This window comes from Colobus angolensis, unplaced genomic scaffold (assembly GCF_000951035.1).
Source record: "Colobus angolensis palliatus isolate OR3802 unplaced genomic scaffold, Cang.pa_1.0 Scaffold260, whole genome shotgun sequence".
In the NCBI taxonomy this organism is placed as follows: Eukaryota; Metazoa; Chordata; class Mammalia; order Primates; family Cercopithecidae; genus Colobus; species Colobus angolensis.
In genome coordinates this window covers 399,781-413,488 of record NW_012115822.1, presented here as the reverse complement: position 1 = coordinate 413,488, position 13,708 = coordinate 399,781, and the positions used below count along the sequence as shown (strand labels likewise).

General features: G+C 54.0%; 1 protein-coding gene across 1 annotated transcript in view; it reads right to left on the bottom strand.

The window, feature by feature from the left end:
* The window catches only part of PI4KA (phosphatidylinositol 4-kinase, catalytic, alpha), a 167,360-nt gene that overhangs the window by 17,585 nt on the left and 136,067 nt on the right, over positions 1 to 13,708 (bottom strand). The window contains exons 33-42 of the mRNA XM_011947312.1: positions 10,442 to 10,600; positions 10,043 to 10,194; positions 9,736 to 9,843; positions 8,973 to 9,100; positions 6,154 to 6,273; positions 5,894 to 5,973; positions 5,575 to 5,768; positions 3,171 to 3,261; positions 2,599 to 2,766; positions 1,863 to 1,916 (exon numbers count right to left, since the gene is read on the bottom strand). Of these exons, the coding sequence (XP_011802702.1) occupies positions 1,863 to 1,916; positions 2,599 to 2,766; positions 3,171 to 3,261; positions 5,575 to 5,768; positions 5,894 to 5,973; positions 6,154 to 6,273; positions 8,973 to 9,100; positions 9,736 to 9,843; positions 10,043 to 10,194; positions 10,442 to 10,600 (1,254 nt within the window). The remainder of the gene's footprint in view (positions 1 to 1,862; positions 1,917 to 2,598; positions 2,767 to 3,170; positions 3,262 to 5,574; positions 5,769 to 5,893; positions 5,974 to 6,153; positions 6,274 to 8,972; positions 9,101 to 9,735; positions 9,844 to 10,042; positions 10,195 to 10,441; positions 10,601 to 13,708) is intronic.

Genomic DNA, 13,708 nt, shown 5'->3' with positions numbered 1-13,708 from the left:
AAAATTCCCTAAAAATGGATAGCAAGAAAGAAACCAGGGAAACTCGCTGAGTCCTGAGTTGGTACAACCACACACAGAAGAATTGTTTCAGGCAGCCTTTCTCTGGTAGCCACCACCAAGAGTTCACATGGAGGCCCTGGGCACTGGCTGCCCTCCCCACTGCCTCTGGACCTAACCCTTATGCTAGGCCTGTATGGAAGCAGAGAGCCAAGCAGTCAAGGGAAAATAATGTGGGAAGGGAGCCAGGGGGAAGGAAACAGGTCCCTGAAGAGAAGGTGCCTCATGACAATCCTGTAAGTTGCCACCAGTGTGAAGGCTCCAGCTTGGTGAGTGTGGCTCCACACATATCACCGCTCAGAGGTGCAGAGAGCATGGCACCACCTAGTGAGGGCAGCGAATGATTTCACAGGACTCAGTCTTTCAACAGAGGCTGGCTGCTGTTCTAGAAGCACTTTGGTCTATAGACTCTAGGGCTAGTCCCTGGGACACCCAGTCATGGCACTCAGCCAACCCACAGGTGGGCCACAGTGGTGAGGGCTCAGCCAGGACACATGGAGTCTGCTGCCCAATTCAGTCAGGGAAACAAGGCCAGTTCTGGGGTTGGGGAAGAGGGCAGACAAGTTGCACTCAGACACAGAGTGCAGTGGGCGGGCTGGCACTAGGGCACAGGAGGCTCAGGCTCCTGGCTGTGGTCACTCTCATGGATATTTTCTGTCCCACGACCTGTGCTGAGTACTTTATGTCCACAGACACTGTTATGGGATGAATTGTGTCCCTTCAAATTCATATGTTATAGGAGCTCAGAATGGTACTGTATTTGGAGATAGTACTTTATAGAGGTGATTAAGGTAACATGAGGTCAATAGGGTGGGTCCTAATCTAGTATGACGGGTATTCTTATAAGGGGAGATTAGGACACAGACACACAAAAGGATGACCCTGTAAGGATTCAGAGAGAAGATGGCTATCAATAAGCCAGGGAGATGGGCATGGTGGCTCAGACCTATAATGGTGGCTCCGACACTTTTGGAGGTGGAGGTGGGCAGATTGCCTGAGCTCAGGAGTTTGAGACCAGCCTGGGAAAACATAGCGAAACTCCATCTCTACAAAAAATACAAAAATTAGCTGGGTGTGGTGGCGCACATCTGCCATCCCAGTTACTTGGGAGGGGTAGTGGGTGAGGTGCTGAGGTGGGAGGATGGCTGGAGCCCGGGAGGTTGAGGCTGCAGTGAGCTGAGATCATGCCACTGCACTCTAGTCTGAGTGACACAGCGAGACCCTGTCTCTTTAAAAAAAAAAAAAAAAAGCCAGGGAGACAGGCCTCAGAAGGAAGCAACCCTGTTCACACCTTGACCTTGGACTACTGGCCTCCAGAATTCATGGTTTTTTTGTTTGTTTTGTTTTTTGGCCTCCACAATGCTGAGAATAGACACTGCTGTCATTTAAGCTGCCCAGTCTGTGGTGCTTCACTACGCAGCCCTGGTAGACTAATGCATATGTCACCTCGTTAATCCTCCTCATCACTTCCGGCTGAAGAGAGCAGGATTCAGGGATTTGAGGTGACCCCACCAACAAGAGGGAAGCCTGGCCAGGCTGGCAACAGCCTCAGAACTGGCTCACTCCGCAGAGCATGCTTGGGCCTCAGGGTGAGGCAGTGGGTGAACATGGCTTCCCCTGGCACGGCACTGGGTATCAAGGGACAATCACAGAGGCTCGGGTAGGGGGAGTAAGGGGACTGCTGGGGAGCCCTGTCCCTGGGGAGGCTCTGAGGAGCCTGTGAGGGCCAGGGATAGACCCCGCACAGGCTGGGTGTGGAGCACACTCTGCAAGTGAAGAGGACAGCCATGAAGGTGCAAGCTTACCTTGTCGTACCTGAGGGCCTGCACGATCTGGGGGATGTAGAAGAGGATGGCGTCCTGTGGAGGAGGAGCAGAGTTGGCCATGACTTCTGAGAGCAGAGCCGCCCAAACCTACGGCCCAGGTCCTGCCTCTGCTTCTGCTCTGCCCACAGCAGGGCTAAGAACTGGGGAAAGCCCAGAGGATGGCGGGCAAAATGACTGATGGCTCAGAACACAGGAATGGAGGAAACAGGTAAAAGGAGCAAGGTTCCTGCTCTACAGTGGGTGGGAGGGCCTCACGCTCCTCACTGGGGAGCCTGCCTCAGGGAAAAGGTCTGCTGTGGGTCAGACTCTAGAATATTCCAGAGACCTTTCTCCACCATCATCATAGCTGTCTCGCGGGCTCCCTGGGCTCCCACAAGGAGTGAGGGACCCTCCATGGGCGAGGTCACTGTGGGGTTCCAAGACACAGCTGCACTGCCATGTGGGTTGTGTACAGCTGCCGTGCCACCTCATAATCAAACTCAACTGTGTGTCTTTAACTCAAACACCTCACTCAGGTTAAAAAACAAATGTAACTAGAGAACACATGTGAATTAGAACTAAATCCATCTTCTACAACTACTTGAACAAAAACAGGGAAAGGAATAGTATGTAATGGGTCAACCTCATGGCAGGTGGTGGGGCCTGTGCCTCTCTCCAGGTAAGACCCCAACCAACAGTCCCACCAGAGGCCAGCTCAGCAGGGTCCTGGGCTCACCGGAGGGAAGGACCGCAGGACTTTCACCCCGTACTGCGCTGTGAGAGGGTGCGGCGGGTACATGCTGGAGAAGTAGGAGAGGCCTGTGGGTGGGTCCGTGGGTGCCCAGCACAGCACATGGCTGAGCTCCGGAGCGTCGGCATCGATGGTGTGCCAGGTGACCAGGAACTGCAGAGGAGGTGGGGAGATGCTGTGGCTTGGGCAGTCCCGGGACCTCTCGAGATACCTGGCCCACTAGCCACACCACAAGGATGGTCATGAGAAGTGATGTTTCTAAGCATCTGTAACCATGTGGAAGCTGCTTTTGATGTGTTATGGAAAACAGCGTAACTGCAATTAGGGTGAAGTGCATTACATTTTTTTCTACTGTAAGCAAATAAATGCTACAGACAAGGAATAGACAACACAGGAAATCAGAAAAATCATGAATAGTACTGAAGTTGCCATGTGGCTATTTTTGTCTCATTTCCAGTTTCAGGCATTTTTGTCTCATTTCTGGTTTTGTCTCATTTCTAATTTCAGTGCTGTTTTGTGCAGTTTGAACTCAGGCCCTGGCACATGGGCTACACTACCTTGATCGCTTCAGGCACGTCACTAACGGCTCCTGGGTCCAACCGAACGAGACGGGTCACTTCGTTCCCAATGGCTTCTGTGTTCTTAAACCTACAGGGCACAGAGGGTATAGGTGGTGCTGCCTCGCCAGGGAACCTGCGCTCTCCCACACACTGGAGGGAGGGGAGCCAGAGGGAAACGCTGAACTGGAGGGATTCATATCAATACCAAGTGACGGCTTGGGTACAAACAAATAGAAAGAATGAAGACCTGCTATTTGATAGCACAACTGGGAGACTACAGCCAATAATAATTGTACATTGAAAAACAACTTTAAAAGAGTGTAGGCCAGGTGCCGTGGCTCATGGCTGTAATCCCAGCACTCTGGGAGGCCGAGGCGGGCGATTCACAAGGTCAGGAGATTGAGACCATCCTGGCTAACACAGTGAAATCCCATCTCTACTAAAAATACAAAAAATTAGCCGGTGTGGTGGCGGGCACCTGTAGTCTCAGCTACTCGGGCTGAGGCAGGAGAATGGTGTGAACCCAGGAGGCGGAGCTCCAGGGGAGCTAACTCCGGGGAGTATAACTGGATTGTTTGTAACTCCAAGGATAAATGCTTGAGGGGATGGATACCCCGTTCTCCGAGATGTGCTTATTTCACATTGCGTGCCTGCATGAAAACATCCCATGCACCTCATAAATACAGACATCTACTACATTTGCACAGAAATTAAAAAAAAGTTCAAATAAAAAATGGTTAGCCAGGTGACAGCTAAATGTTCTATTATGCCACTAACTAGTAGGTCTGAACATTAGTGTTTTTTTTTTTTTTTTTGGAGGGGGTCTCGCTCTGTCGCCCAGGCTGGAGTGCAGTGGCGCAATCTCGGCTCACTGCAAGCTCCGCCTCCCGGGTTCAAGCCCTTCTCCTGCCTCAGCCTCCCGAGTAACTGGGACTACAGGCGCCCACCACCGCGCCCGGCTAATTTTTTGTATTTTTAGTAGAGACGGGGTTTCACCGTGTTAGCCAGAATGGTCTCGATCTCCTGACCTTGTGATCCGCCCGTCTCGGCCTCCCAAAATGCTGGGATTACAGGCATGAGCCACTGCGCCCGGCCAGTGTTTTTTTTTTTTTTTAAAAAAAGCATTATTATCTGCTGTGATGAAATGCTGGAACTTTCTTAAAGAAACATGAATTTTCCTACACTTACTGTTCAAAAGGCTTCCTTTCACCATCCCTGTCCTAAAACTCCTGCCTCTTATCCTTTTCCTACCATGTCTTCCCCTGACTCTCCACAGCTACCCATCCAGTGAGTCAGTGTCTCAGTCCACAGTCCAGGGGCCACAAGGCACCTAGCCCATCAAGGGGCAGCTACTAGTTTCCAGGTGTTCCCACCTCGGGCTAATGCAAGGCAGATGCCCCACGAGCACTGTGCTTTGAGGCAATGCAGAGCTGCTCTGCGATCCTACTCCAGGGGATCAAAGTAGGGCTGGAGGGAGGATGCAGTACATTGGCAGGTCTGGACTCACAACAGAGAATCACCCACCCTGGATACATTCATGGGAGGCTGTGGACCATCTGGTGGAATTCTCTTTTTTTTTTGAGACAGAATCTCGCTCTGTTACCCAGGCTGGAGTGCAGTGGCGCGATCTCAGCTCACAGCAAGCTCTGCCTCCTGGGTTCACACCATTCTCCTGCCTCTGCCTCCGGAGTAGCTGGGACTACAGGTGACCGCCACCGCGCCTGGCTAATTTGTTTTGCATTTTTAGTAGAGACGGGGTTTCACCGTGTTAGCCAGGGTGGTCTTCATCTCCTGACCTCGTGATCCACCCGCCTCGGCCTCCCAAAGTGTTGGGGTTACAGGCTTGAGCCACTGCGCCCGGCCCCATCTGGTGGGATTCTAAACAGGGACTCTGCAGTCCCTCTCAGCCACCATCGGTCTGAGGTTCTGTCCCCGTAAGAGCTGCCACAGGCAGTTCACAGGAATGTGGCTGCTGTCTGCAGCATGTGCCTCCTCCAAGTACTCTGCCACTGAAAGGTGACATCCAGGAACAAACCCAAACCCTCCCCAAGGCGGTTCCGGCAGCCGCCTGCCAGGAGTGACAGCTTCCACATGCTTCCTATCCGGCATGAATCAGATCTTGGCTCTGAATTCACCCTGCTGCTACCTGCCTCGGCTCCAGGTGCAGCAGTACCCCAGGCAGACGTTGGAAAAGATCACAAGGGTTGCTGGGTTATCTCTGCACAGAAGAGCTGGGGGAGTGTCCTGGCACTCGGGGATCAAAGTAGCCTGCTAGACTACTTCCTGACTGTCCTTGAGAGGGGCTGCAGAGTGCTCCCCAGCATTCATGATCCAGCTGGTAGGTGCCCTATACTGGGCCTCTGGTGAGGCCTGTGTCAGGCCGTGGTGCCTGGGGGCCCACCTGGCAGGCAGCTGCACAGCCAGGTAGGGAGAGATGCTCCAGGCCAGGTTCACGTTGTCCTTCCACTGCTTCTCACTCAGGCTGATGTACTTAGATCTCCAGTTGGCCACGCTGTTCTCTCCGGCCTGGTCTAGCTCTAGTTCTGGGGCTGACAGTGGGTTGTACCACGTGATGAGCCGCTCGATCTCAGTGGCCTGGCAAGATAAAATATAAGGCCTGATATGCACGCCTTCTGTGAGTGACCACACACTGCCCCGGCCACCAGGTGTTGTATGGGCAGGTGGTAGGCAGCAGGCACAGCTGCACCTGTGGGCCTCACCAGCAGGGACAGCAGAAGCGTCCTTCGCTTCATGTAGTATTTGTGTAGCTGGGAGCCCCGGTTGGTTTTCTTAGACATGCCTAGGAGGAAAGACAAAGCACAGGTGTAGTCCTCAGATGCCACCTGCCTGCCCTGAGTTTCTAAACCTAGAGGAAGCTTGAAGTGCTCTGTTCTGTTGTCTGAGCAAGTGTCCATCAAGTAGCTCGCAACCAGAATGGTAACTTGTATGTGATGGCCTCAGGAGCATGCCTCCCACTGACCTGACTTCTTGGAGATGGTGGACATGCCACTGGATAGGGGGTAGGTGTTGATCCAGCCTTGGGTGGCTTGTTGCCGAGAGCCAACAGTTATGTCCAGGTTGCTCCGGGTATCCTGATTATCTGAGGGCAAACACATTGTTGATTCTAGAGTGAGGTGGCTCAAGAAAAAGTATCACAAAAAGTAAACTAATATTCACCAGAGATAAGGCAATCAGTAGTACAGTGGGCAGGAGTCCTGGAATCGACTGCAGGAACAACTCTGTCTGGATGGTGAGTTTTCCAAAAGCTTGAGTAATTCTTTATTTTAACTATTCTAGATGGAATGTTTAAACATTTTAATTATTTTCTTCTATCCTTTTCAAATACTTTTTATTTAATTAATTAATTAATTTTTGAGATAGAGTTTTGCTCCTGTCACCCAGGGTGGAGTGCAATGACACAATCTCAGCTCACTGCAACCTCTGCCTCCTGGGTTCAAGCGATTCTCCTGCCTCAGCCTCCCGAGTAGCTGGGATTACAGGTGCCTGCCACCACACCCAGCCAATTTTTGTATTTTTTTTTTGAGGCGGAGTCTCGCTCTGTCGCCCAGGCTGGAGTGAAGTGGCCAGATCTCAGCTCACTGCAAGCTCTGCCTCCTGGGTTTACGCGATTCTCCTGCCTCAGCCTCCCGAGTAGCTGGGACTACAGGCGCCCGCCACCTCGCCCGGCTAGTTTTTGTATTTTTAGTAGAGACGGGGTTTCACCGTGATAGTCAGGATGGTCTTGATCTCCTGACCTCGTGATCCGCCCGTCTCAGCCTCCCAAAGTGCTGGGATTACAGGCTTGAGCCACCGCGCCCGGCCAATTTTTGTATTTTTAATAGAGACGTGGTTTCGCCATGTTGGCCAGCTGGTCTTGAACTCCTGACCTCAGGTGATCCACCCGCTTCAGCCTCCCAAAGTGTGGGATTACAGGCGTGAGCCACCGTGCCCGGTATATTTTTCATTTTTGAGAGGGAGTCTCGCTCTGTTGTAGTGCAATGGCGTAATCTCGGCTCACTCCTACCTCTACCTCCTGGGTTCAAGCTATTCTGCCTCAGCCTCCGAAGTAGGTGGGACTACAAGCGCCCACCACCAGGCCTGGCTAATTTTTGTACTTTTAGTAGAGATGGGGTTTCACCATATTGGCCAGGCTGGTCTCGAACTCCTGACCTCAGGTGATTCACCTGCCTTGGCCTCCCAAAGTGCTGGGATTACAGGCGTGAGACACTGCGCCTGGCTTTCTTCTATCCTTTAAAATATAGGCTGGGCACAGTGGCTCATGTCTGTAATCCCAGCACTTTGGGAGGCTAAGGCAGGTGGATCGCTAGAGGCCAGGAGATCGAGACCAGCCTGGACAACAAGGCAAGACCCCTATCTGAACAACAACAACAATAATAAAAATTAGCTGGGGGAGCTGGCATGTATCTGTAGTCCTAGCTGCTTGTGAGGCTGAGGTGGGAGAATCACTTGCACCCAGGAGTCTGAGGCTGCAGTGAGCTATGATTACACTATTGCATTCCAGCCCGGGTGACAGAATAAGACTCCATTTCTAAAAAAAGTAGAAAATAGAATAAAACAAGTATAATTTTCTTGATAAAGGATGGCAATTACCTGATCACCGGTAATGTATAGTCCTTTAGTACGGTGATAACTTGAGGGCCTGTGGGGGCAGACTGTAAGGACTGTTTGCCCTCTTCTAAGTGGAGCCAGAAAGCTGCCTTAGAAGATCACTGCATCTGCTTCTTTCCTTCCTTTTCCTGCTAGTCAGGTTGTCAGCTGTGGGTCTGCTAAAGAAAACCCTATTGGCCAGGCACGGTGGCTCACACCTGTAATCCCAGCACTTTGGGAGGCTGAGGCCGGTAGATCATGAGGTCAGGAGTTTGAGACCAGCCTGGCCAATATGGTGAAACCCCGTCTCTACTAAAAAATAAAAAAATTAGCCAGGCATGGTGGCGCGCACCCGTAGTTCCAGCTACTCAGGAGGCTGAGGCAGAAGAATCGCTTGAACCCAGGAGGCAGAGGTTGCAGTGAGCCGAGATCGCGCTACTGCACTCCAGCCTGGGCGACAGAGTAAGACTCTGCCTCTCAAAAAAAAAAAGAAAATAGAAAACCCTCTCTCTTGTCTCTCAGTCTGTGCTTAGTAATCAGCTAGGTACTGGGAGAACAAGGGCATGGCCTCCTTGGAGCTGTTTGCTGCTTGTTTGTGTGGCATGTTTCCCTTAAGCATTCCCTTCCCTGGAATACTGTGCCCCGTCCACCCTGCATGCCTGTGCAGCCTTTCAGACTGAGATCAACTGTCATCTCTTCCAGAAAACCACCTCTGACTCCCCACTCTGGAGGGGCCAAGTGTCTATCCCGAGGAGTGCTCCCACAGTCCCCCCATATTGAAATCACCTGTCCATTTGACTGCCTCCTACCAGACGACAACAGACCACACCCCAGTCATGTGGGTGCACTAGCCTCAGCCCAATCCTGGGCCGTGTCAGCTGCCCAGAGGGGTATGTGAACGCAGCCGGCTGCTCAGAGGGGTGTGTGAATGCAGCTGGTGCCAGCGCAGGAAAGTGCGGAGAGTGGAGTCTGCTCAGGGGCCTTGGGTGCGTGTTTATGCTTCTCAGCTTAGGCTGGAGGAGAAGCAGAGCCAGGCAAGTGCTGGCTTCCAATGACCGTGCAACACAGCCAAGGCCAGGGCTCAGGGGGCTCTAACTGCTCCATCCCTACCTCTGGGACCCTCAGGGCTGCCCACATTGCACCCCTGTCCTGCCTGCCTCCACCATGAGCGGCTGTACTGCTGAGGGTTACCTGGGGGAACAAGCTGGCTGGCGGTCAGGTACTTCTTATCTGAGAACATGGCCGTCCAAAATTTAATCATGATGCTTATGTCTTCACGCAGCCGCTTCTCTCCTTGAGTAGGGAACTTTGGGGGACAGCTTCAAACAATCATAAGAGGACAAGGGCTGAGTGTCTGGAGTCGGGGACTACAGGCCAGTCACACAAAGCAGTGAGAGGTGATGTACACAGTTTCTTAATGACAAAGGGTCAGCCCAAAGCCCATCATTAGCAAGGATGATCTGGCCCATTCCCATGGGAAGGTGTGGTGGCTCGGGAGCCCTCTTATGCCCTCCTCCCTCACTGCCCACAGCAGCCCCTACAGCTTTCCACTGAAGCTGCGCTTGTGGCAGATCAGGGCAACGAAGCTGCACTCATACAACAGCACAGTCTATGGGTGCAGAGCACCAGGCAGTGGGTGTTTGCAATTCTTTGTGCAATAAGCCTTCACATTAACAGGGAAATTAAATGGATGCACTTAATCTCCTAAATCAGTAGAACTGAGGGAAAATTTGCCTACATCTCGCTGGGAGGCTAGCTCTCAGTACACGGGACACATGCACAGGGCTGAGGGTATTTAAATCCAGGGGGCCAGGGCTACTGAAGGAGGAGGTTGGTAAGCACCACTGGGCAACTGTGTACTCCTGTGAGTGACTTCCTGGGGGTCTGGGGCAGTAGAGCACTTCCAGGGGCTGGGCCATCCCTGGACGCTGCACGGCACACCTTGGGGGAGTACCTGAAGTAGTCAAAGGCGGTGGAGTAGATCTTCTCGCGAAGCACATTGCGGATGGTTGCATTTGGAACCACGTCAGCATGCAGGAGGGACAGCCCCAGGGTCAGCAGCCTGTGAGGGAGCCCGGCACCCAGTCAGAGCAGGAGCCTGGCCTGGGGCCAAGTTCACCCTCTGCACTCTCTTCCCTGCCCTTCCAGGAGCAGCTCACTGAAATGTGTTCCCTGTCTACGCAAGTACCGTGACACACAGATGCCCCACAACACACTGTACACACCAGGGGCCCTGTGCTCCCCAGGAAGAGGGCTCTCACTTGAAGCGGGGCCCGATGGCCGCCACATGCCGGTTCATGCTCCCCTTGGCCCCGCCGATGTTCAGGGACATGGAGCGCTGCAGCAGGCTGGAGAAGATCTCCACTTGGTCAGAGCTGCAGTACTTGGCGATCTCAAACCGCTGCACCAGGAACTGAGTGAGAAGAGGAAGACACTGTGGTGGTGGGGCTGCGCTGGGCTAACCCTGGGACCGGCAGAGACAGCTGAGGAAGGGCTCTGGGCTGACTGGCCGGGCTTGCCAGAGGCTGGAACAGTCAGCCCCTGAGGTCACAGCGTCTGAAAACCTGCAGGCCTCGGGTTCGGCTACCCCCACCCCAAGACCAGTCCTGGACCCCCCAGGTGGAGCACCCCAAAGCCTTGGTGGGGGAACAGGCACGTACGTCGATCCAGATGTAGTGGGGGGTCACTTCGGGAGGACAGGGTTTGGGCTGACTCGCTTCCGAGGCGGCCAGGGGGTCTGCTTCCTTTATCTCAGCAGAAAACAGGCCAAACTTCTGCTCCACTGTCATGTGCCAGGCCCCTGCCATCTCCCGCATGAACTACAGGTACAGAAGGAATGTTAGCTCCTCTGTGAAACACAGAAAGGGGCTACTGTCGTGTTTTCTCTAATTAAAAAAAACGAACATATGCTCACTGAATAAGATTTAGAAACTGAGAAAAGTATGAAGAAAAAAACGGAGATCGCCTATAGTCCCACATCCCAGGGTCATCCGTGTCAGTGCTTGGTTTATTTTCTCCAGCCTCTTGAGGCTGCATTCTGTTCAACCCAGTTCATGGTGTGGACGTTGCAGGGTGTGAGGTGGCAGCACCCAGGATGTGCCTGATGCCCTGACAGGCACTGGGTAGCTGACTTTTCTCGATAACCCTGAGAACCCTCTGTAGCGGTGAGTGGGAAGACCCCTGTGTGGGCTGCTGAGCTGGCAAGGGCAGAAGAGGGTTCTGGATCCAGAGCCTGGCTCCTCCTCTCCACCCCACACAGACCCTACCCGATGCCTTCATCCCACTAACCAGATCAAGAACAGCCCATGGAGCTGAGGAGAGCCTGTAGCCACCATGGCCAGGCCTGGGAGCCCGAGCTCAGGCTGCTCCCACGGCCCAGTCATGCTCAGCCAGGTCCCCATTCCTTGGGGAGGCATGAGGGGTGCCCAGAGGGAGCAGCATAGTGCCAGGGAGACACCTAGGTGCTGGAGAGAGTAAGACGTGCGGCTCACATGTGGAAAGCCCCCACAATTTCTGGGTGTTTTTATAAGGAGACCAAGAAACAGCATTTGGCGTCTGGCCATAGAGGATTTCTATCCCTCTGTTGTCCAGCAACACCAACTCCTGCAAGGGCTCCAGGCGCCTGTGCAGAGGTGGCAACAAGGCCCAATGAGCAGAACACACACCGAGGCTCCTCTCCAGTACCCATCCCCTCCCTTCTTCCTCATGAGGTGGATCAGGGTGGCCACGTGGCCAGTCACGGAGCTCTCAGCCAGGCTCCCTGCTGGCTGGGGCAGCCACTGTTCTCCCCGGCCACTCTAATGAGCCAGGGAGAGCGAACTGGGCGGGGCCCTGGGAATGCATGCCAGGGTGAGCTTCATAAGGTCAAGGCAGCTGGCCTCTGCCTTTTGCACTCTGCTCTTGTCTCCCTTCCTGCTGGGAGGCACAGAAGCCATCTGGAGGCCTTGAGGGTAGAGACAAAGGCCACATAAGCCCAGGATGGCCAGGAACCGACAGGAGCCTGGGGCAGGGCTGCACTACTCTGTCTGCTGCTTCCCTCTAAGCTGCCCGTGGCGTGAGGACTCCTGGGGGACGAGACACTAGAACCACTAGAACCTGCTTTCTGTTTCCTGCAGACCGATGTAGTCTTCTGGAAGCAGACAAGGCAGCAAAAAATGTATTTGGGGGGAACCCTAGAACTGCCAGGGACAAGAAGCCATGGCAGAGCCACACTCCCACCTATTTGTTAAACAACTACATCCTGGTGGCCGCCTCTGTGCCAGGGCCTCGTGGGCTCTGGGCGTGGTGCCACAAATGAAGACAAACATGACCACACAGTCTATGGTGGGGACCACAGACAATAAGAAATAAGCTACACACACTGAGAATCACTAAGAAACAGCAGTGTGAGTCAGCGTGTGACAGACCCGGTGGCCAGGGAGAGCCCTGGCAAGGAGGGGACATCTGAGATGAGCCCTGGAGGAGATGCAGGAGTGAGGCACAAGGCACGGCTGTCTGAGAAGAGGGAATGTATGACATGGCCTATGGTGGGAGCAGCACAGGAGGGCAGCTTCAAAAGTGAAGCTGATGGGATATGTGGAGAATCATCCGTGGGAAGTGCAGGCAGGACCCCAGCATGGCCACAGCACAGCAAGCGAGGGGAGGAGAGGGGATGGAAGTTGGGTGGGAAGGGGGCTTGCAGGTCACAGAAACAAGCCCGCCTTTGAGTCTGTAGGGGGGCTCTGATTCCCCCCTGGCTTGCGCCAGCTGCATGTGGAGAAGGGGAAGATGCCTGGGGGTGGGGAGCAGGAGGCCAGGCCAGGGGGCAGCAGCTGGGATGCTGGGACTTGTCAGATCCTGGATAAATCTCAAAGGTGAAACTGATGGGTTGTGCTGAGAGTCATCTGTGGGATGTGCACAAGAGGAAGTCAAAGATGTCTGAGCAGAGGGAAGGACCTTGCTGGCATCTACAGTGAAGGGAAGGACCATGTTGGCATCTACAGTGAAGGGAAGGACCATGCTGGCATCTACAGTGAAGGAAGGGGCCATGCTGGCATCTACAGTGAAGGGAGGGACCTCGCTGGCATCTACAGCGAAGGGAAGGGCCATGCTGGCATCTACAGCAAAGGGAGGGACCTCGCTGGCATCTACAGTGAAGAGAAGAACCACCCTGGCATCTACAGTGATGGCAGATGGGCGACCAGTGTAGGGGTGTCCGGAGCTGAGGTTGGACCCATTAGTTGGGGCTGCTAATCAGTTCACCACGCGGGCTGTGGGCCAAGCCACTGAAGGGATGCCCCTGGACTAGGGGAGACTGGGCTGGGTAAGTAGTGGAGCTGGCCAGACTGCCCAGGCAGGGAGGAGGAGCCCTGGGGCATGCGAGTGCTGAGAAGGCCCTGAGCTCAAGAAGGTCCCTTTATTCTGGAGGATGAAAGGGCTACAAAAATTACAAAGGCCTTAAGTCCCTGGGAAGGACTGTTAGGCTCCCACAACAGTTGCTTTCAAGTCCCAGTGCTCTGAAGGAGGCTGTGCGCAGCTTTCCCTGAGCTGATCTGTCCTCCTGCCACCTGGGACCTGCTGGTGATACCTGTACTCCAGCTGCCCTGCCCCAGGGGTCCCTGGAGGCTCATTCAACCCACTGCTATCTGAGGACCAGACAGGGAGGCCAGAGGTTCAAGGGCACCTAGACTAAGGAAGTGGAGAGGAGAGGAACGGATCCGGGCTCCAGAGCCCCAGGCACAATGTGAGGGCTGACACGTGATCAGGAGCACCCCCACTGCCCTGTGAAATGGGAACAGCTGCAGCCCCTACTCTCTGAGACGGAGTCTCGCTCTGTCGACCAGGCTGGAGTGCAGTGGTGCAATCTCAGCTCATTGCAAGCTCCACCTCCCGGGTTCACACCATTCTCCTGCCTCAGCCTCCCAAGTAGCTGGGACTACAGGCGCCCG